At 49.8% G+C, this 22,698-nt stretch overlaps 1 protein-coding gene across 3 annotated transcripts in view; it reads right to left on the reverse strand.

Annotated features, from left to right (window-relative positions):
- Window positions 1–22,698, reverse strand: part of TRPC4 (transient receptor potential cation channel subfamily C member 4) — a 163,597-nt gene that overhangs the window by 14,371 nt on the left and 126,528 nt on the right. For all 3 annotated transcript variants that reach the window (XM_077346251.1, XM_077346252.1, XM_077346253.1), the window contains 4 exons: window positions 13,333–13,472; window positions 3,777–4,090; window positions 2,083–2,278; window positions 230–424 (listed from right to left, as the gene is read on the reverse strand). In XM_077346251.1, the coding sequence (XP_077202366.1) occupies window positions 230–424; window positions 2,083–2,278; window positions 3,777–4,090; window positions 13,333–13,472 (845 nt within the window). The remainder of the gene's footprint in view (window positions 1–229; window positions 425–2,082; window positions 2,279–3,776; window positions 4,091–13,332; window positions 13,473–22,698) is intronic.

A 22,698-nucleotide genomic window follows, 5' to 3' on the forward strand; every position in this document is an offset into this window, starting at 1 on the left:
AGTCAACCTGTGGTCCTCCAGATGTCCATGGACTACAATTCCCATGAGCCCTTGCCAGTGTTCGCTGGCAGGGGCTCATGGGAATTGTAGTCCATGAACATCTAGAGGACCACAGGTTGACTACTCCTGGCTTAGGGGATCCAGGCTGGCCTTCTGCCCATTCTGCTGGCACCCAGGGTTAACACTTACACGTAAAAGAGAGGATGGGGAAGAAGCAGGTGACGCTTACCCCTATGGTGCCAAAACTCTCTGGTTTCTTTCGGATTTTTTTCCCACACACTCGTCTCCACAGCCATGTGATCAGGTACCAGAGAGATTTCGGACTGGGGATCACATTGAAGGGAGTGGGGAGCGTCCCTCCTTCTTCGAAGTAACTCATCCACAGTTTCGTCCGAGCAAACTTCCATTCAATGTCTGCGTGATCCTGGACACAGGAAGGGGGGAAACGCCTTAAAGACAGTGTGACACGAAGAAGCTTTTAGCTCTGCCCTTTCCCGGAATCCTACATGAGGTGCGACACCCCGTGAAATCACCATTCAGGCGATGGCCAAAACCCAAGCTTGATTCCTCTTACCCCCGGAAGACGTGCTCTCACCCTCTTGTCACCATTACATCTCCCAAGGCAGCCAAGGGAGGGAAGGCAATTGAGGGCTGGCAAAAGAGAACCGTGATCAAGCCACTGCTTTTAACAGTGCTGGGGCTGAACAGAGCACTGACTTTACTTGGACCCATCTCTGGAAGCTGAAGGGTTTCAAGGAGAGGGAGAAGGGTTTCGCGTGGCTTTTGCTTCCCCAGGATGTCTTTTGCCTTGATCTTTATAGCCCGGTCTTGCCAGATCTTGGGGTCAGCCCTGGTTAGTACTTGTGTGGGAGATGTCCAAAGAAACTATTTTCTATTTATTACTTACTTGTTTATTCATTATTTATTTGTCAAATATCTAACCCGCCCTTACTGGCCCGGCCGTCTCGGGGCAGTTCACAACGGTCAGTATAATTGATTAAATAAAATAAGTTAAATATTTTAAAAAGTTGAAAAGAACCAAATGGTCCGTGGCGTCCATTTCCCTGTCTGTCAGAGCGCTGAGGAAAGTTGGTATGTTCACTTGTCCAAGGCTATGCAGAGGGAGACAAGGGAAAACCACCTTTGTCCATCTCTTGCCTGGAAAACTCTAGGAGGGGGGGGGTCAGAAGTCAGCTGAGATTTGATGGCACCTCCCACCACCGCCACATGTATGTCACCATGAGCTCCTTGTCAGAAGAGTGGAACAGAAATACAGTAGATAGAACTCCAACCATTCCTACTGGAATTTCAGCAGAAAACCCAGGCTGGACTCTCTCAGATGGCCTGTAACGGTTCCATCCGGGAAGCTTGAACCAATGAACTCACAGTGAAATAGACTCCAGCGGAATTGGTAGGTTGTAAATCTGTCTAGGACTGTGCTATTAACCTGGGCTGATTCTGCACTTACTTTGTTTATTCTGTTGTGGGTCCTGCTGAATTCAGATTGATTTGAACTCGGGTCTTCCTCTATCCCCCCATTGAAACAGAAAGGGTTCTGCACGTGATTAGGGAAGCTCAGAAGTGGGAGGGGGGGGGGAGGCAAGCACAGCAGAAGCCTCTTTCTTTTCTTGAATGGGGGAGGGGAGAGGATTAGAGACAGCAGAGGCAGGGGAATAAATCCAAGATGAAAATCTCTGCCGAGAGAAGTTAGAGCTTCTGGAGCTTCTGCTGAGAGAAGGTAGGGCTTCCCCTTTAAGGGAAGCCTTGCAGCCAGGGAACGAGAAAGCCTTTGAACTGATACCCTGGCCAATCAGGTCTTTTCTACAGTGTTATTTCTGGGAAAGCAGAAATCTGCACACTTACTCATGCCGATTTTTCAAATATTGAGGGTTATATCCACTCCAGGATATCGCGGGGGAAGGTAGATGGCAGGGATTGAATCAACATGGGATTGGTATAAAAGCTCTGTGCAGATTCAGCCCTGGCCTGGATGTAAGATTTCTTCTTTCCAGAAAGCTCATGTTCTGGTCAACAAACGCAAAGCATTTTCAAAACAAGGCAGATAAGAAAAGGGGGGCTGACCGCAATGAGCTGGTAGGAGTTGTTCATCATAGCGATCAGCATGTTGAGCAGGACAACCAGCGAGATGACGTTGTAAGTGCCAAACATGGTGGCCCCGACGAACTCGGTGAACTCGTGCCTGGCTTTCACATTGGTCACGTACAGGTTGATGAGTCCAAAGACGGACCAGAACAGGGACTGGAGAGTTTCAAATAAGCTGGGGGTTAAGAAAAGGAGAATTTCAATAACGCAGGGTGGAGATCCCTCCCAGTTGGGTTTCCTGAGGGTATCCACAGGTTCAGGAAAAGATAAAAAATACCTAAAGGGTATGTGTGTGTGTGTTTTTGTTTTTACAAAAAGTGGTATGACCATGCCCAAACTCTGAGGGAAACTTTTTAAACCTACAACATTAAGCAAAACATCCAAATGCAGCTAGCATGGAGACTGCTCCTTGGCCCTCAATCATGTTCTGGTGACGTTCTCCCCAGCACAAAGAAGACTCTTGTCCACTTGCAAAAAACACCAGCTGGAGAAACTGAGTTTCAGAGGGCAAGGGAAGTTGCAACTAGACGTGTAAAATTTCCAGAAATTGTAAAGGCAGAAAAAGGGGAATGTGGCATAACGTTGCCGTGTCCTCCCTGGCCAGTCCGGAGGGGGGCAGGGGGGCCAGATCCAGGTTAGAAAGCTCCTAGTGATTTGGGGACAGACCCTAGGGAGGACAGGGACCGTAGCAGGGTACACTCCAAATGCATACCTGCAGCCTGAAAAAAAGCCCGACGGCCTTGGTCTAAACAGCAAACAGAGGCAAAGGGTCAGGGGGGATCCCAGGGAGAGGGGGGAGTTCCCCTAGAGAAAACGGATGTTTTGAAGGGGGAACTCTCTGGTACTGTAACTGGGGATGCCAGTCTCCAGGTGGGACCTGGGGATCCCCTAGAATTACAGCTCCAGACTAAAGAGATCAGTTTTGAAACATTTTTTTTAAATGTTGCTTTGGCAGGAACTGCCACCACAGCACAATGGAGATAAGTGGTGGCAGCCATTTTCTGTCTGGCTCTGTACCACAGGGCTGCCATTTTGTGGTAATCGTTTTGCGGCTGCTCCCATTGCCCTATTTCATCATTCCAGTGATTGCCTGCAGTCTCAAAAAGATTGTGGACTCCTGATCCAGATTTAACTGTAGCCCCCATGAGTTCAGTACTCAGATGAAGTTTGGGTCTAACTATTATGCCCAAGGCTGAAACAGGAGGAGAAGGTTGCAACAAGCACACCTTCCTTAAAATAAGTTTAACTCCCTAGCAGTCAATCAATGTTACAGAATGGATAAGCAGTTGGGTTGCCAGGTTCACTGGTTTGGGTTGGGGTCCCCCCCATTTCCAGATGCATCTTGCTTCCTGCCTGCTGATGTAACCCAGTAACGTTAGGGGGATGCTGTGTTTTTTGGGCAAAACTCTATGGTTAGGGGCAAATTCTACCCTAGGGTTTTGCCCAGAGTGTCGTTCCCCGATGAAGCCAACACAGCGACATCATTTCCGGGTGACATCAGCACATCACGTTACTCCCGGAAAGAGCCCCTCATCCCTTGCTGGGAACACCGACAGACCTGGAACCCCTAATTTATTTGTTCAGGAATTTATATACTGCCCCTCTTGGATATGCAGAACACTATGAAGCCTAAAGACAAGGCTGTGTAATAGAAAGAGGAGCTGTGGACTTACGTTGAGAAGGCATTGTTCTGCTTCTCGCACCGTATCCCTTTGCAGTTGTTTGCTTCGTTGGTTTCATAGTAGAAATACAGCTGGTTCAGCCCATTGGCGAACGCCAGCAGCACGAGGCAGTAGATGAAGAGAAACTTCAAGATGTCCAGTAGCATCCTTCCCAGCGAGATCTGCAGTGGCCCCAGGTGAGAATTTGCCGTGAACAGGGAGATCAGGCGCAGCGAGCTGAAGATGTTGGCGATGGCAAAGAGAGCCTCGGCCACCAGGGTGGGGTGCCACATGTCCCAGCTCTCTCTCGGCAGCAGCCCACTGTACTGCAAGGAGAAAGGGAGGGTCACTCAGGTCAAGGACGCGCTTTCCCACCTGCACTCTCGTCTCTTGAGACGGCTTTCGGCCACATCGGCCTCCTCAGATATTTGGCCAGGTAGTCCCCTTTGCTCGGGCTAAGTCTGAGCCCTGATTTCCTGGGAACTGCTGTTTTGAAGCCTCTCTGCAAAGCCCGGAGGCTAGGAGCTCCGGCCTCTCTTGGATGCACACCTGTCTGAGTCTCTGGCCAGGAGCTCCAGGTTTGCAGAAATCCCAAGGAAATGATATGTAAGACCCAGGTTTGCTTACAAGGTTATTTTGATAAGCAATGATCACGTTTACAGATGGTGCTTTGAATGTGTACATTGCTTGATGTTTCAGGCGGCAGACATGTTGGTCAGCAGTAGAACACACAGGTACACAGAGGGAGATAGTGATCTATAGTGATACTGCAGCTTAGTATTCATTCACAGTTCTTTTTTCTGTAATGTCTTTCTTCTTTAAAAAAAATTAAATACTTTACAAAATGTACCACCTGGGAACTGCAGCTGGACCCAGTCATGTGCCGCAGGGCTGACTGCCACTGACCGCAGAAGGCGCATGCCCATGGAGAGGAGTGCAAGTGGCTCGTGACTGGCCCATGTTGAGAGGGGGGCAGCTCAAGTCTGGAAGCTCCGAGAGTGACCCGGCAGCAGCTACCCAACCAACCTGCAAGCTGACCATGTGGAGGCGGAAGCATTCAAAACACTGCTTGTGGACACCTCGGGAAGGCAGTGAAATGGAGACATGGGCGCTGCCAGCTGAGGAAGATGCCACGTTGGCTGTCCTTCTCACAAAGCTCTCTGTGGTTCTAATCCGTGGGCACTTCACATGGTTTGGGTACAGGTATTTTTTGCATAGCTTGTTGTTCTACGGAGCTGAGAGTCCCAGTTTCTGATGAATAGAGACAAGGGTCTCTGCAGATAGTACGAACGGCAGAAAGAGCAGCCTAGCTGAGAAAAAGGTTGTTTACTAAGCAATCTGACCTATTACTGGATTTCCTATTTGCAGTCTGCCCTTCGTTTAAGAGCTCCAGGTAGTCAATGATGCCTCCATGTGCAAACATCACAGTTGTTACACCCAGGCAGAGCTATCCTGATCCCATTACGGAAAATTCCTCACAGCTGTGGAAAAGGAATTGCTGCTCTCGCCAGCGATCCGGGGTCAGCCTACAAGACAGCGGCCTACAAGAATGTGTCGCGGCCTTGCATCGAGACGATCCTGCCAAAGGGAGCTCCTGCGCCAGGCATTTGGTGAGGCCGACCTTCCACTGGCCCACAAGCCTCCCTCCCATGGAGACCCCTGCAGATTTATCCAACCCACGGGGCTGAATTCCTGGAACGGCCGATTCAGACGCTGCCATGCACAGCCCTACTCGCACCCTTGTTCTGCTGTTCAATCTTATTGTTCTATTTGTCATCAATGTATTGTTACTGTTTATAACTACTGAGTTATCTGTACTGTTCCCTATTCCACTAAGTTTTATGTAAACCACCCTGAGCCTCAAGGGAGGGTGGTATATGTACAGAATGAATGAATGAATGAATGAATGAATGAATGAATGAATGAATGAATGAATGAATGAATGAATGAATCCCAGATTTAATCCACAGCGTGCTCAGTCAAAGGGGAAGGTCCCATCTGGAACCCCGGAGATCTGCAGTCAGCTAGAGGAGACTGAGCTGGGCTAGAGGCACCAGAAATGGCCCTGCGTGTTGAACAGTCACCATCTTAGCCCACTGAACTGGACCTCAACCATATCATATTCTCAGCTTTAGTCTTTTAGCTTTTTAAATTTATTTGGGGGGGGGGAGGGTAAAGGACATGTTCCTCTCCCTCTTCTTTTCCCACCAGTTTCCCCATTCTTGTGGTCTGAAGGGAGCATGCAGGATAGATTGGACTCCCCAGGCAATTCTAGCTGGGAGAACAATGCCAGCTTTGGAAGTCTCCATTGGAAATGCTAATAGCCTTTTCCACATTTGGGTAGTCATTTTGTTAATCCCTGCATTCAGCAAGAGATGAGAGAGGCAGGAGGACTGGGAGCCGTAGATGTAACAGCTCAAGAGCTAGAGCCTGGAATGATCAACATTTAGTTTGCAAATATGAGAGTCACTTTTCTGGGGTACAAGAAGATCGACTCCAATACAAACGTTGAATTCTGTGTGGTTCTACCAGATGGAAGCATTTTTGTGACATCCCAGAAACGAACGGCCTGCGAAGGGGGGCAGGGGAGAAAATCCTAGTTCAAATGCAATGGGTTGTTTTATGCCTGCCTGTTTTTATAAATATGTCTCCGCAGCCTTTCCACCCCAAGGGCCATGTGTATTAACAGGATAATAATAAAAATTAAAACAATAAAGGCCAACAGTACCAAAATATGCCTACTGTATTTTTAACATTGTGGATGATTTGATCCTGTAAACCGGGGGTCGTCAACCCCCGGTCCCAGGCCGCGAAGGCCTTGGTAGTGGGCCGGTGGTGGCCACGCCTACCTCTCCCCTCCACAGCGAGAAGCTCACCAGGCCGCAAGAGAAGCGGCCGCCAAAGTGGCCGCTTCACTTGCGGCCCGGCTAGCTTCTTGCTGCTAGAGGGGAGGGAGATGCAGGCACAGCCGCCGGCACACTGGTGGACACAAACGCGCATGCGTGGCAGCTCCGCACTTGCTCATTTTCACCACCAGGGGGCGCTAATGTGCATGCGTGGCACCTGGGCCGCCGGCTCTTCCTCACCCCCGGAGGCGGTCCTCAATCTTCCAAAGGTTGGGGACCGCTGCTGAGCTGGCTTGTGGGGAGGGGTGATATAAAAGCCAAGCGATAAATTACTATTAAAAAGTGAACAAGATACTGGATCATGAATGACACTGGCTTATGCATCGGTCCATACGGTCAGTATTGTCCCCTCAGACTGGAGTGGCTCTCCAGGTATTCAGGCCTAGACCTGTCACATCACCTGTTGCCTACTACTTTTAACCGGATTGACCTTGGGACCCTCTTCCACGGAGCCCCCTGCATTGGCTAGCCAGCCAGTGTGACCTGTCCCCAGATGGCTCTCCATTGGTTGAGTGAGACTTGGTCATCTGTAACACAGAAATGGCAGCGTTTAGACAACCAAGTCTGAAGAGGAGGGAGACGGAGTCTCTCTTGGGATCACAGAACACCAGCATGGTGTTGTGGTTAAGAGCAGCAGCCTCTAATCTGGAGAACTGGGGTCGATTCCCCCCTCCCCCTCCACATGTAGCCAGCTGGGTGACCTTGGACCAGTCTCAGTTCTCTCACAGCTCACTCAGCCTCATCTACCTCACAGGGTGTCAGTTGTGGAGAGGAAGGGAAGGCAATTGTATACTGAGACACACAAGGCCTTCGGGGTGACCTAGGGCCAGTCTCAGTTCTCTCAGAGTTCTCTCAGCCTCCCCTCCCTCACAGGGTGTATGTTGTGGGGAGAGGAAGGGAAGGTGACTGGAAGCCGCTTTGAGACTCATGGAAGCCGCTTTGAGCTGCTTTGAGCTCTTCTTCTTCATCATTTCTGTTCCTTTGTTGCAAGCGGAAGGGGCAGCAGATGCAAATACGTGGTCCTTGTTAGAGCAGCATCGTGGTGGGAGGAGGGCCAGGGAAGGATTCTGCCCCCTCCCCTAGAAAGTGGGATCCCCCTGGGGCCGCTTTGCAAAGGGGAAACGGGGGCTTTGAAGAAACGATTCCTTTGTAGTTCAGCCCTAACCGCTTACAGAAATGATGGCCTTTATTGCGCTCAGTTTTTGGGACAGAGAGTGATTGCCGGGGAGCTCATTATTCACATCCGCGCTGGGTGGGAGACGTCTCCGTTACCTAGAAAGGACAGGGAAGGCTTGAAAGCAGCTGGTAAAGGACGGATCCCGGGGGTCTCCGATGATGACAGTGGGAAGCCATGTCTTCTGCCAGAGGTCTTCGGAGGCCCACATTCAGGACCCTCCCGCACAGTGTCCTTCTCAATCGCGTGGCAGGGGAGGGAGCGGAAGGCGCTCAGGGCCAGGGCACCTGCTCCTGCCTGTTGGTGCTGGGCAATGGTTGCTCTCCCCTGTGGCATTTACTCAACAGGCTGCTGCAGGACTCCATGTTTAATAGGGAGGGACTGTGGCACGCTGGTAGGGCCTTTGCTTGGCATGCAGGAGATCCCAAGTTCAATCCCCGGTATCTCCCATTAAAAGGATCATGCAGGAGTGGATATGAGATCTCCTGGATATGGGAGTAAGCTTGTGCGATTCGGCCGTTTTGGCAGCCGTTCCCGGGGGGGGGGGCGGAGGGCGGTGCCAGAAGCGGAATTCCGCGCCTGCGTGGTTGCGCCCACTGTCACGCCGCTGCCGGCACACACACACACACACCCCGCGGTGCTTGCTGCGCCCGGAGGGAACAGCCGCCAAAGCGGCCAAATCGCACAAGCCTGTATGGGAGCTCCTGCCAATCTGAGGAGGCACTACTGACCTCAATAGATCAAGGGTCTGATTCAGTATATGAGGAAACTTCCTGTGTCTGTCTGAGGCCACAGAGAGAACTTCAGAAGAAACGTGATGTCTTCAGTATGTCGATGCTTTTCCTCCACGCCTGGTGAGGCCACTTACATTCCACATAGCTGTCTAAAGCTGGATGAGGCATAAGAAACTGAAGTGAATCCAAACCACACGGAAAGGAGGCAGCCTGGCCTCAGCCAGGACCACAGCCTTTTCAGTCCTGGCCCCAACCTGGTGGAATGAGCTCCCAGAGAAGCTGCAAGCCCTGCGGGAACTTTCGACATTCTGCAGGGCCTGCAAAATGGAACTCTTCTGGCAGGTCTACAGTTGAGGCCAGGTGGCAAGGAAGATTGTTTTTTAATTGGAGTTTTTATCCAGACGTTGTAGCCCACCTTGAACCAACCAGACGTTGTAGCCCACCTCAAGGGGTGTCTGTGGCCCAGAGAGCCTTTTGCCATCTTCTGGCCCTCCTGGAACACATGCATTGAAAGTAAGGCCGGCCATGAACCAGCCTATGAACTTTGGTTTATGACAAATTTTGGCCAGTTCATGGTTTGCTAAATAAATTTTGCGAACTCCAGCCAATCCTTGAACCCCCCCCCCCCTGAACTTTAATGGCACCTTGTGGAGGTGCATGGGGAGCAAAAAGTAGGGGTTTAAACCCCTCCTTTCTCCTCCCAGCAAAAGCTGCCTGCTCCTGATTGGTCAGTTGTTTAGATAAGAAACAGCTGATCCACACTGGCAGTCTGCTACCATAGCTCACCTGTTTCAATGTCTAAACAGCTGAGTCTGTTCCTCAGCCATTAAACCAAATAGCTGAGCACCACTAAGCTTGGTTTAAATATCTTGGAGCTATTTACACCCCCATTTTCTGCTCCCTGCAAAAAGCAGCGTACTGGTCACGAACCTGTATGAACTGGTTCAGTTCACAATCTCCCAGTCCATATAGGTTCTGAACCACAAAAATGTGGTTTATGCCCATTCCTAATCAAGAGCATCCATCTATCACCATCATAGAATCATAGAATCATAGAGTTGGAAGGGGCCATATAGGCCATGTAGTCCAACTCCCTGCTCAACGCAGGATCAGCCCAAAACATCCAAAGCAACCAAGAAAAGTGTGTATCCTTTGCTTGAAGACTGCCAGTGAGGGGGAGCTCACCACCTCCTTAGGCAGCCTATTCCACTGCTGAACTACTCTGACCGAGAAATCTTTTTTCCTGATATCTAGCCTATATTGTTGTACTTGTAGTTTAAACCCATTACTGCGTGTCCTCTCCTCTGCAGCCAACAGAAACAGCATCCTGCCCTCCTCCAAGTGACAACCTTTCAAATACTTAAAGAGGGCTATCATGTCCCCTCGCAACCTCCTTTTCTCCAGGCTGAACATTCCCAAGTCCCTCAACCTATCTTCATAGGGCTTGGACCATGATTTCCAGCTGCATAGTAGCCAGGGTGTTAAAAAGAACTCACTGAAACTGATCACATTTTCCCACTTATCAACCATCTTGAATCAAGAATAATCCATTTATTTCCAGACACAGCGCTGGAATTGATCCAGAAACAGTCTAGGACTGGCATACCTGCAGAAACTCCTTTGAATGAACCTGTCTGTGGGTGTCAACACACGGCAGTCCCACAGGTGTTCTCTGGCTAACCTGACCAGTTATATGCACCAACTTAGAATCAAAGAATTTTAGTTGGAGGGGTCCTCCAGGGTCCTTCAGTCCAAAGCCCTGCAGAATACAGGAAACTCACAACTACCTGCCCACTCACAGTGAACCCTATTCCATAGGGAGGACTGGCAAATACTCCGGAAGATAGAGACAGAGTTCAATGAGATCTGAACACAATGGAAAAATGGGCAAATGAGAACAAGATGCAATTTAATAAAGATAAGTGTAAAGTTCTGCATCTGGGTCAGAAAAATGAAAAGCATGCCTACTGGATGGGGGATACGCTTCTAGGTAACACTGTGTGTGAACGAGACCTTGGGGTACTTGTGGATTGTAAACTAAACATGAGCAGGCAGTGTGATGCACCGGTAAAAAAGGCAAATGCCATTTTGGGCTGTATCAACAGGGGCATCAAATCAAAATCACAAGATGTTATAGTCCCATTGTATACGGCACTGGTCAGACCACACCTGGAGTACTGTGTGCAGTTCTGGAGGCCTCACTTCAAGAAGGACGTAGATAAAATTGAAAGGATACAGAGGAGAGCGACGAAGATGATCTGGGGCCAAGGGACCAAGCCCTATGAAGATAGGTTGAGGGACTTGGGAATGTTCTATCTGGAGAAAAGGAGGTTGAGAGGGGACATGATAGCCCTCTTTAAGTATTTGAAAGGTTGTCACTTGGAGGAGGGCAGGATGCTGTTTCTGTCGGCTGCAGTAATCGGTTTAAACTTCAAGTACAACGATATAGGCTGGATATCAGGAAAAAAATTTTCACAGTCAGAGTAGTTCAGCGGTGGAATAGGCTGCCTAAGTGAGCTCCCCCTCACTGGCAGGTGGTGAGCTCCCCCTCACTGGCAGTCTTCAAGCAAAGGTTGGATACACACTTTTCTTGGATGCTTTAGGATGCTTAGGGTTGATCCTGCGTAGAGCAGGGGGTTGGACTAGATGGCCTGTATGGCCCCTTCCAACTCTTTGATTCCATGATTCTATGATTCATACCATTTGTCATGTCCAGCCATCCCTATCCATCGTTCCTCTTAATATTTGTGAAACAGCCCTGGGGGTGGAGAGTGTCCTGGCTGTCGGAGATGGAATAGAGCTGTACTCTGATTGGCTCTCCGCCTCCAGCTCCCGTCCTCCTTCCCTGGATGCTAGCCACTTTGTTCTCAGACGCCTGAGACACACAGAGACACAGAAAGCCCTGCCAAACTGCAAATGACCCCTGATTACCTGCTATGGCTCCTGCTGCAAGGGAGAGAGAGACAGACAGACGGAGACAAACTGCAAACGAGCCCCAAACGGCAAACAGCCCTTGCTTCCCTGCTACAAAGGAGCTCTGATTACCTCCTATGGCTCCTGCTGCAAGAGAGAGAGATCTGCGCCTGCCGGTGTCTCCTGGAATTCCTGGTTGCAATGGGCTTTCTTGCTAGTTACTCCACAAATCTCCCCTCCCATGGGCCGGGATACCTGCTGCTTTTGGGTAAAATGGGTACTACAGTGAGAGCATTTGGTCTCCTGCTGCTGATTTTGGATCGGTTTCTTTACAGTTTTGTGGCTGCTGTTTCCATGCCCACCAGGTGGCCTTGAAGGCCTTCTTTTGACTTTGAAGCAAATGAGTTATCTGAGCAGCTAACAAAGTGCAGGCCTTCAGCTCTTACCAACCACCTGTGCCGAGTCAATTCCATGGGATTACGGGCCTTGGGGGCTGCAGCATGTTACATTACCTCAATGCTGTAAAAATTGAATTCCCAACTATTTATGATAGCTACTAAAACAGTGGTCAAATTAGGAACAATGAAACCGGATCGCAATTTTGTTTGGAGAGCAAAGACAGCCAATCCTGCCCATGAAAAGGAATCCCTTTCAACAGGAGCTCGCGTCTGTCATCGCAGACTCCCGCTCCCCTACTGGGGCTGGAAGAGAGATTCAGGGCTTACTGTAATGGCGAGATAATTGAAGTTGAAAATGAATCATCATTGGACATCACAAATGTATGGCATGATTTGTGTGATCTGACAAGAGACTCCGCTTTGCACTTCAGAGATTCGTGCCTTATTTGCTGAACAGCATCTCATTTTGCACATGGCAGCCTTGTCATTTGGCTAGCGAATGCAGCCTTCTGCAGATTCCCTCCCACAGGAAGCTCAAAGAAGAGCTGGAATTCAACCGCAGTAGGGTAGGTGCTGAGAGCAAAACATCTCTTTGCAAAAACACTTTCCAGGAAGAAGAGAGGAAGCTAACACACCATGAAGCCAGGAAGGACTTGACCGATGCCCGAGACTAACCTTTTGTCCCTGCTTGTGAATTTATGCCTGTCTTATTCCAACCCCTTCAAATTCCAAGTTTGCACCGAAATTTCACTTTAGCTGAATTGGGTGGTGATGGAGACATTCAACCCACTCCCCACCACACAAAACATTACTGGCCGTATCGAAACTTTCTTTGCTGTACTCCGAAATCCTCAGATGTTTATCCTACAGAAGAAGATCTACATGTGAATCAAACCCACAGCTTTGTGTTAACTGGACAGAAAATTTGCTTGTGATCTTGCACAGGGATCAACAACCAGCATTGGCCAATTCAAATGGGATCCAAGGTGGGGGGTTGTTTCCTGTCTCGTGAGCGGAGAAGACAGCAGTCCAGAGATGGGGAAGAAGCCTGGATTTCTGCCCTAGCTCTGACCACTGTGGGCCTTCTTGCTTCTGTTTGGAAGATACAACCTCCAGGACAGAACCATAGATTGGTAGCATCATTGATGCTAAAAAAAAGTTATATCACTGTAACAAAAACAAAAAAGTATTCTGTGATTCAAGGTCCTTCCCAAACTCTGGTTCAAACATCAATATTCTCAACGAGTCCAGGTTTTTAATTCGGGAAAATTCTTCTCAGCTTTTCTCCCTCAAGAGGGAGCGCAACAGCAAATAGGAACTGGCAGGACTAGAAGAGCACTCTGAAGCGAAAGCATTTTTGGAAACAAAGAGCATTTTAGGAACCACACTGGAGAATGTATGTCTCACATGTCCCTTGGGAACAACACCCCGCAGGGGAATTACCTTGGAATAGGCGACAATTTTCAACGAAATGGTCGCCAGGTATAAGGAGTTCATTACAAAATCCATCAGGTTCCACCAGTCGTGAATATAATCCTGCAGTCCGCCGTCCCACATTTGTTTAATTTCACCCCAGATAAAGCCTGCAAATATATATAAAGAAAGATGTTTAGCTATAACAAGAATGCGACTCTTTCCGCCTTGTCATTCCTCCTCTGTCGTGTGCCGTTCTTGTTCCTGCAATAACCAAGGCATCCTGATCCCCTCCCCTGGCTCAGGGCCACGTCTATTTGGTCCAACGGACCGGCGGCAGAGATTATCCCATTGGGTTTGTCTTCTTTCTCTCAGCAGCACAATGCTTCTGTTCTGCTTTCCATGTTGTACAATTTAGACCCATGAACAGCAGTGGATTGCTATGTAGGCGCAGAGTCAGTGCTGATTGAGACTAGGGTGGGAGACCCAAGGAAAACCAGGGAAGACAGAGGCAAGCAATGGCCAACACTTGGGATCTCATGCTTGGGAATAAAAATATGTTCCTGGGCTCACCATGACTTGTCACTTGCTGGCACACAACTGCTAATACTGACTTGAATGGCTCAGGCTAGCTGGATCTCGTCAGAAGTCAGATGATAAACCACCGAGGAAGTCCAGGGCTATATCCAGAGGCATGCAATGTCTAATCTTCTGGCCCAGAAGACCCTATGGGTTAACTGTCAGTTGGCCCGGGCATGACTCGGACAGGGAGCCACCAACTAAGAACAGGGTGGTCATGCAATGGCAAACACCCTCTGAAAGTCTCCTGCCTTGAAAACGCCATCAGAAGCTGCTGGAAGGCTTCGGCATTCTCCACCCCCACTATTCAGGATGATGTTCATTTTCTGCCATCTCGTAAAACTCAGGATGGATTACAAGGGGATGAAAACATGTAAAATGGTGTACAAAACGGAAATTTAAAATAAACACAATTGTATTAAAATAAGAATTAAACTAATTGCCCATTCTTCGTCAAGGGTAGGCTGTAAAAAATAGTGATTATTATGCTATATCATTATCATTATATAGCCTCTTGTGGCGCAGAGTGGTAAGGCAGCAGACATGCTGTCTGAAGCTCTGACCATGAGGCTGGGAGTTCAATCCCAGCAGCCGGCTCAAGGTTGACTCAGCCTTCTATCCTTCCGAGGTCGGTAAAATCTGCTTGCTGGGGGGGGGGGGGGTTAAACGGTAATGACTGGGGAAGGCACTGGCAAACCACCCTGTATTGAGTTGGTGCTTGCTCAGGGGATACCTTTACCTTTATTATTATTATTATAAAGATGGTCATATGAGTTGGTCAGTGTATTCTGACAGGTGGATCTAGGTCCTCGGGGGGGGGGGGCTGCAACACTAGAGGTCCTGACCTCAGCCCTAAACATCCATTGAGGTGTTCACTCGGTTAAAAACGCAAGGGACGTCAAGAGCGGAGTGTTTCAAGGATTCTCTCTCTCCTGCCATCGCAGCTGAATCGGCTGCAGCACGTAGCTGGGAGGCTACATAGAAGCCCAGAGGCTGTACTTTTCTGCTAATGGACCTCCCTCCATGAGGTCACCAGAATATGGAAGCCAGAGCCCCTTTATCTTTCCTGGTCAAAGGCCACCCGAGAGAAGTGGCTCAACGTGCCCCTGTGTCGTTGGCCCAGGATGCTGTGACCCCGGGCATGTCATGAACGGCGCCTTTCTGTTCAGAGACACTCACAGGGGATGCAGCAGGCACTTTCCGGGAAAAGGACTAACCGGCGCTAAGGCATACCGGGAGTTTTGCTTGGCAATGATGAGGACGCATTTTAAGGGGCTACAAAACTGCACTCTGTGTCTGATCCCAGAAAGGGCTGATGGGGAGCCACTAAACTTCTCTCGGAGAGAGCAAGAGGCAGTAATGTCAAAAAATGGCCCTTTAATGCACATCATGCACAACCCCCAACAACAGTGATTAAAGTATTAATGGTTTCTGCTGAGAGAACCAGGGGAAAAGGTCTCTTATGAGCAGCAAGTAACAAAGCCACCCCCCCCCCCATCAGCCATCCTCCATCTGGGCTGCAGGGCTGGTCGTCTGTGCCAGCAGAGGAAGGAGAGAACAGAAACAGAGAGGAGAGGAGACCCGTATGGTGTTAAACCACCCTGGACTCAACCATAGGGGTAGATTCCCAGAATCCTAGAGTTGGAAGGTGTCTCTAGAGACCATTTAGTCCAACCCCCTGCCCAATGCAGAATCAGCCTCAAGCATTCTTGATGACAGTTTGTCCCACTGCTGCTTGAAGACTGCCTGTAATGTATGAAAGTTCTCCTGCATGAAAGCTCTCTTCCTCGGGGAAAGTTCAGAGCCATTCCGTACTAGTTCAAAGTAGCAGAAGGCTTACAAATGGTAAACGCTACTAATTAGCCATTCTGCATGACGTCGCACACAATCTGCAACAGTCCTGCAACACTAGCGCTAAAATCGCTTCATTGTAGTGATTTCTGGTGAATCCAGAAAAGTGTATTCACCCTCAGAAAATCGCTACACTCCTGCCAACAACCTGCAACACTTGCGAAAAAGACCTGTGCGTTCTCAATGTAGTGGCTGCAACAGAGTCCCTCCCCCTAGCTCTCTCCTCCGAACGTCCGGCGAACAATCACCATTTTTCCCCCTCGGAGCGAGCAAGGAAAGCAACGAACCAGCGAGGCTTCATTCACCTAGCAAGGCTTCTCCAGCTACAGTCCCTCCACAGAAGTGCTTTAAAGCTCCCCTAAGTCCCCAAGCACAACACAGCCCCCTGTTTGCAAGTTCCCTTTATTTTCGGCCGAAAATCGTGCCCATGCAGGGGGGGTGGGATTTTTTTTTCACTCTGGGGAGCGTGGTAACGATGACTTGCCAGCTCACATGCCAGCTAGATGGGTCTCTATGTTAGGAAGAATCAAGGCATATTCGTTGCAACGTGTGTGTGTGTGTTTTTTTAAACCTGTGCTTAAAGGGAAAGGGGCTTTTCCAGAGCATGATAACAACCGCCCATTGGCTGTTCGTTTGATTGATGGCCAGGGGCGGGACCAAGCACAAAAAAAATCGCTTCCTTTCTAGCGATTCCTGCGAGACCGGAAACTTGTGGGGAACGAATGAAACGCTACTGGATTCCACTACAAATGCAGGTATGCGGAACACCGAGATTCCACTATTTAAAATAGCGTTTCCGCTTTGTGAAAGCAATTGGCAACATTGGTCCTTGTGTGGAAAGGCCCTCAGTTTTCCCACCACACAGACATGGACATCTAGGGAAAGACTCTGGAGTGAATATATGAAGGGTCCTGCTGGATCAGACCAACTAGTCCAGCATCCAGACTCACATACTGGACAACCAATTCCTCTGGACAAACAGCAGCAGGGCACGGAGGCCGAGGCCAAGGCCTTCCAAAGAACATCAGAAGAGCCCTCCTGGGTCAGACCAGTGGTCCATCTAGTCCAGCCTCCTGTCTCACACAGAGGCCAACCAGTTCCTCTGGAGGGCCAGCAACAGGGCAGAGAGGCTGAGGTCTTCCTATAATGTTGCCTGTTGGGATTGAACCGGGATTCAGAGACTTACTCTGAACACAGAGATTCCCTTAACCAACCTGATTAGTAGCAAATCTAGTTGACCAAGTTGTCCTTTACTTTCAATGCAATGTGTTAATGTGGATGCTGTCCACTTAGATTTAGACAGATGCCTCCCTTCATAGCCTAAAGAGTTCATCCATCTCATGGCTAATCATGATTTTCTCTATGGGACTTGGAATCAGGTCAGAAGTGGATTTGGCAGAAATGCAAGATTATTATTGTTGTTGTTGTTGTTGTTTGTTTATTTATTTCCTGCCACTCCCAAATGGCTCGTGGCGGGTTACAGTGTCTTAAAACCCCATTAAAACTCCCATTAAAAGACTTAAAAATATCACAGCATGGCGGCACAATAATAAAATCCCCTTCCTACCCACCTACCCACAAGGGGGGGATGGAGGAGAAGGGGGTCAACGGTGTTCAAGAAGAAGCCCGGGGGAGAGCAGTCGATGTACCACAGCAGCCCCCGCCTCAACCACAGACCTGGCGGAAGAGCTCCGTCTTGCAGGCCCTGCGGAAAGCTGAAAGGTCCCGCAGGGCCCGCAGCTCTCCCGGGAGCTCATTCTACCAGGTGGGGGCCAGGACCAAAAAGGCCCTGGCCCTGGTCGAGGCTAGGCGTGCTTCCCTGGGACCGGGAACAACCAGAAGATTCTCACTCGCAGAGTGCAGAGCCCTGCGGGGGGCATAGGGCAGTAGGCGGTCCCTCAGGTATGTGGGTCCCAGCCCGCGTAAAGCCTTAAAGGTTAGAACCAAAACCTTGAACCGGATCTAGACGGCAATTGGTAACCAGTGCAGCTGCCTCAGCACAGGCTGGATGTGGGCCCTCCAAGGTGTGTCGGTGAGGACCCTAGCAGCTGCATTTTGTACTAGCTGGAGTTTCCGGATCAGAGACAAGGGTAGGCCCGCGTAGAGCGAGTTACAGAAATCTAATCTGGAGGTGACCGTTGCATGGATTACAGTGGCCAGGTGTTCGGGGGACAGGTAAGGCGCTAGTAGCTGAGCTTGGCGAAGATGGAAAAATGCCTGGCCGGCTATTTTCCTGACCTGCGCCTCCATAGTCAGGGAGGCATCAATGGTCACACCCAAGTTTCTGGCCTGGGACGTGATGGTAAGATGCGCCCCTGCCAGAGTGGGTAAATGCGCTTCCTGGTCCCGCCCCCTTCCCCCCAGCCATAGGACCTCCGTCTTGGAGGGGTTGAGTTTCAGGCGACTCTGCTCAAACCATTCTGTCACCGCTTCCAAACATTTGGCGAATGGTTCCGGGGGGGAGTCCGGGCGGCCGTCCATGAGGAGATAGAGCTGGGTGTCGTCAGTGTACTGGGCAACCCAACCCAAAACTCCGTACCAGCTGGGCCAGAGTGCGCATAAAGATGTTGAATAGTGTGGGGGAGAGAACCGCGCCCTGTGGGACCCCACAAGGGAGTCCATAACGGCGCGAGAGGTCATCCCCCACCGCAACCCTCTGGGTCCGGTTCTGGAGGAAGGAGCGTACCCAGCGCAAGGCTGTACCCAATATCCCCGTACCGGCGAGGCGGTGGACCAATATCTCATGGTCCACGATGTCGAAAGCAGCTGACAGATCCAGAAGGCTGACCCGCCTCTATCCAGCTGGCGACGGAGATCATCCAGCAGGGCGACCAACACCGTCTCCACCCTGTGGCCAGGGCGGAAGCCAGACTGATATGGATCAAGTGCCAAAGTTTCATCCAAGAAAGCTAGGAGCTGGTCCGCCGCAGCCCTTTCCACCACCTTGCCCAGGAACGCTAGGTGCGACACCGGGCGGTAGTTGGCAGGGTCCTGCGGGTCCAGCGTTGTTTTTTTCAGGAGAGGGAGAACCACCGCCTCCTTCAGCTGCTCAGGGAATTCCCCGGAACTCAGGGAAAGGTTGATAATATCCCTGAGTTGGCCTCCTATCCCTTCTCCACTCCCCTTGAGAAGCCAAGAGGGACAGGGATCAAGGGGGCAGGTGGTCGCCCTGACCGACCCCAGCAACTTGTCCACTTCGGAAGAAGAGAGCCGTCTGAAGCCATCAAACCTCGCTACCAAAGATGGCCAACAGGTCTCCAGTTCGTTTACTGTATTAATTGTGACGGGAAGGTCACGGCGAAGCAACAAGACTTTATCCACAAAAAAGCTCGCTAATGCCTCGCAATCAAGTGCCAATTGACTAATAGAATACAATCCTAGAGTTGGAAGGGGCCATACAGGCCATCTAGTCCAACCCCCTGCTCAACGCAGGATTAGCCCTAAGCATCCTAAAGCATCCAAGAAAAGTGTGTATCCAACCTTTGCTTGAAGACTGCCAGTGAGGGGGAGCTCACCACCTCCTTAGGCAGCCTATTCCACTGCTGAACTACTCTGACTGTGAAAAACGTTTTCCTGATATCTAGCCTAAATCGTTGTACTTGAAGTTTAAACCCACTACTGCGTGTCCTCTCCTCTGCAGCCAGCAGAAACAGCATCCTGCCCTCCTCCAAGTGACAACCTTTCAAATACTTAAAGAGGGCTATCATGTCCCCTCTCAACCTCCTTTTCTCCAGGCTGAACATTCCCAAGTCCCTCAACCTATCTTCATAGGGCTTGGTCCCTTGGCCCCAGATCATCTTGGTCACTCTCCTCTGTACCCTTTCAATTTTATCGACGTCCTTCTTGAAGTGAGGCCTCCAGAACTGCACACAGTACTCCAGGTGTGGTCTGACCAGTGCCGTATACAATGGGACTATGACATCTTGTGATTTTGATGTGATGCCCCTGTTGATACAGCCCAAAATGGCATTTGCCTTTTTTACCGCTGTATCACACTGCCTGCTCATGTTTAGTTTACAATCCACAAGTACCCCAAGGTCTCGTTCACACACAGTGCTACCTAGAAGCGTATCCCCCATCCAGTAGGTGTGCTTTTCATTTTTCTGACCCAGATGCAGAACTTTACACTTATCTTTATTAAATTGCATCTTGTTCTCATTTGCCCATTTTTCCATTGTGTTCAGATCTCGTTGAACTCTGTCTCTATCTTCCGGAGTATTTGCCAGTCCTCCCAATTTGGTGTCATCTGCAAACTTGATGAGTAGTCCCTCCACCCCCTCATCTAGATCATTAATAAATATGTTAAAAAGTACCGGGCCGAGCACCGAGCACCAATATTTTGGTGCCCCTGAAGGGCGGTGAGGGATCTAACTACCGTAAATAATTGGGCTGGGCAAGAGCTTGCGGACGCGATTTCCGTTGCAAAGAACTCTCGCTTCGCCACTTTCACCGCCATCTCATACGCCCTCATAAGCGTGCAATAAGATGTTCTTGCAGCTTCATCGCAAGTCTTCCGCCACACTCGCTCTAGTCGTCTCACTTCCCTCTTCTTTTCCCGGAGCACCCCCGTGTACTAGGGGGCCCGTTTGAGTCGAGGGCAGAGAGGACGTTTAGGGGCGATCTCATCTATAGCAGCCAACAGGCGGGACTGCCAGTCCGCCACCAAGGCCGCTAGTGAGTCACCAGGAGGCATCGGGTCCCGCAGAGCATTCCGGAATCCAATTGGATCTATGAGTCTCCACGGGTGGACAAAAGTGCGCCCGCTGCCCAACTGGGGAGGGGGTGGCATCCCAAGCTGGGCCCGCAGATCTGGAGGTCAAAACTGCAGGTTCATTGCGGTACTTCCTCTTCTACTTATACCCCCCCCCCCCACAAGTACATATTCTTGCCAAGTTTGGAGGTTTGATTCTGTAAAGTGGGCAGCTGCATTTCTTCAGTGTGCAAAAGGAATGAAAGCTATGATGGTCCCGGGTTTTGGCTTTTTGGTAGGGTTCCTGTAACTTTCAAAGATCTCCAACCAACATGGTTTCCTCTCATGATAGAGAGTTCCTCTTGTTAACTGCAAACCCCAAAAACCTAAGGCGGCCACTTCAGAACGGAGTCCTGAAACTAGGGGGCTTTCCGCACGCCTTCAAAATCGCACAATGGTTGCCAATTGAAAATGCTACTGATTTGCTGTTATGCACAATGTCGTTGACAATCTGCCACACACCTGAAACCGATCCACAAAAAGCGCTTCCTTGTAGCGCTTTCAGGGAAATCCCCAAAAATGGATTCACCCTCCGGAAAGCACTACACTCCTGCAACCAATCTGCAACACTAGCGGGAAAGTTCTGTGCGTTACCATTGTTGTGGTTTCTACAAAGTCCCTCCCCCTGGCTCTCTCCTCTGATCTTCCGGTGAAGTGATCACCATTTTTTTTTCTCCGAGCGAGCGGAGATCAACGCACCGGCGAGCCTCCGTTTAGAGGCTTCCCCGGCTTCAGTCCCTCCCCAGAGCTGTTTAGTCACTAAGCACATACAACAGAGAAGCCCGTTTGCTGATGTATTTTCCCTTTATTTTTCACACTGTTTTCGGCCGAAAATCTCGCCCGTGAGGGGGGGGGGGGTTCATTCGGGGGGAGCGTGGCAATGATGAAACGACAGCTCAAACACACCTGCCAGCTGGATGGGTCTGTCCGTTGCAATGAAGCAACGCATATTCGTTGCAACGGGTGTGTTTAAAAAAAAAAACTTTCTTAAAGGGAAAGGGTCTGTTTGGGAGTATGCTAACGGCCGCCCATTGGCTGCTTGACGGCCAGGGGCGGGACGAGCTCGGCAATAGCGCTTCCTTTCTAGCGATTTTTGCCGAGACCGGAAGCCTGTGGGAAACGATAGAAACGCAACTGGATTCCACTACAAAGGCAGGTATGCATAACGACGAATTCCATTATTTAAAATGGCGATTTTTTGTTCAGCAAACAATTTGCTACAAGGATCCCGGTGCAGAAAGCCCCTAGGTAAAGCAGATCATACAGAAGGAAAACATTGATGAACTGTTCACCATGGATGACAGCAATCTGTGGACAGCTAAATCTTCTGATTGGGGCCACATAGAGGCTCAAGAGATTTTTTAAAGGAAAAAATGTAGCCCCTCCCAGGTTTGCAGAAAAATCTGAAAATAATAATAAATACATGGAGGTTGAAATGCCCTGAAAAAAATATGTAGCATTCTCTGTACAAGCACAGAGAACGCTCTTAGCGGATCAGAACACAGCTGGCCTGTCCATGGATGCTGGCAGCCATTTTTAGTCCGGCCCCAGTCTCACAGGGTGGTGGTGGTGGAGGAGGAGGATGGAAGCTGCACAAGGCCTGTTTGCAGCAAACACCAGCAGCTACACCAAGCCAACCTGTGACAGACTCCAGCAGCCACACCTGGTTTGGCAATGGGGGTGTGTACAACAAAGTACCCCTGATTCTTCCCCTCAAGGGTTCATGGATGTAAGGACTACCTGGTTACGTCTTGCAGTTTTCCAAACTGGCCTCTGCAGTCTGTAGGCCTTTTATCGTCTCCAAGGCCAAAGGGTGAAGTGGCTAATTGGCTCTAGGTGAGAACTGGTGAGTCACAGGAGGGAAAAGGAAGAGTCAAGACTTGAGAGAATCTTCTATTCTGATTGCCTCATTATAACTGAATTCTGATTGGCTCATTAGAATCGCTTGACCTTGGTGGATCAAAACCCATAACTGGCTTAGGAGCTAGCTTGAATTTTGAGGGAACAAGCTCTCAGCTATGATCTGCCTGTTTGCAAATGGACCATACTGTAAAGAACGCTTCAAGAACGCTAAAGGCCTGAGACTTCACAGCTGTAAGACTGCGCCATCTAATGCAGTCTTTCATTGTGTTAGATAGCTAAGCTAGCATTTCTTGTTTTCTGAACCTGCTTGCTTTTAGAGACGTTTAGAGACTGGGGTTGCCTACTAATAAATT

This window comes from Paroedura picta, chromosome 7 (assembly GCF_049243985.1).
Source record: "Paroedura picta isolate Pp20150507F chromosome 7, Ppicta_v3.0, whole genome shotgun sequence".
NCBI classification, from domain to species: domain Eukaryota; kingdom Metazoa; phylum Chordata; class Lepidosauria; order Squamata; family Gekkonidae; genus Paroedura; species Paroedura picta.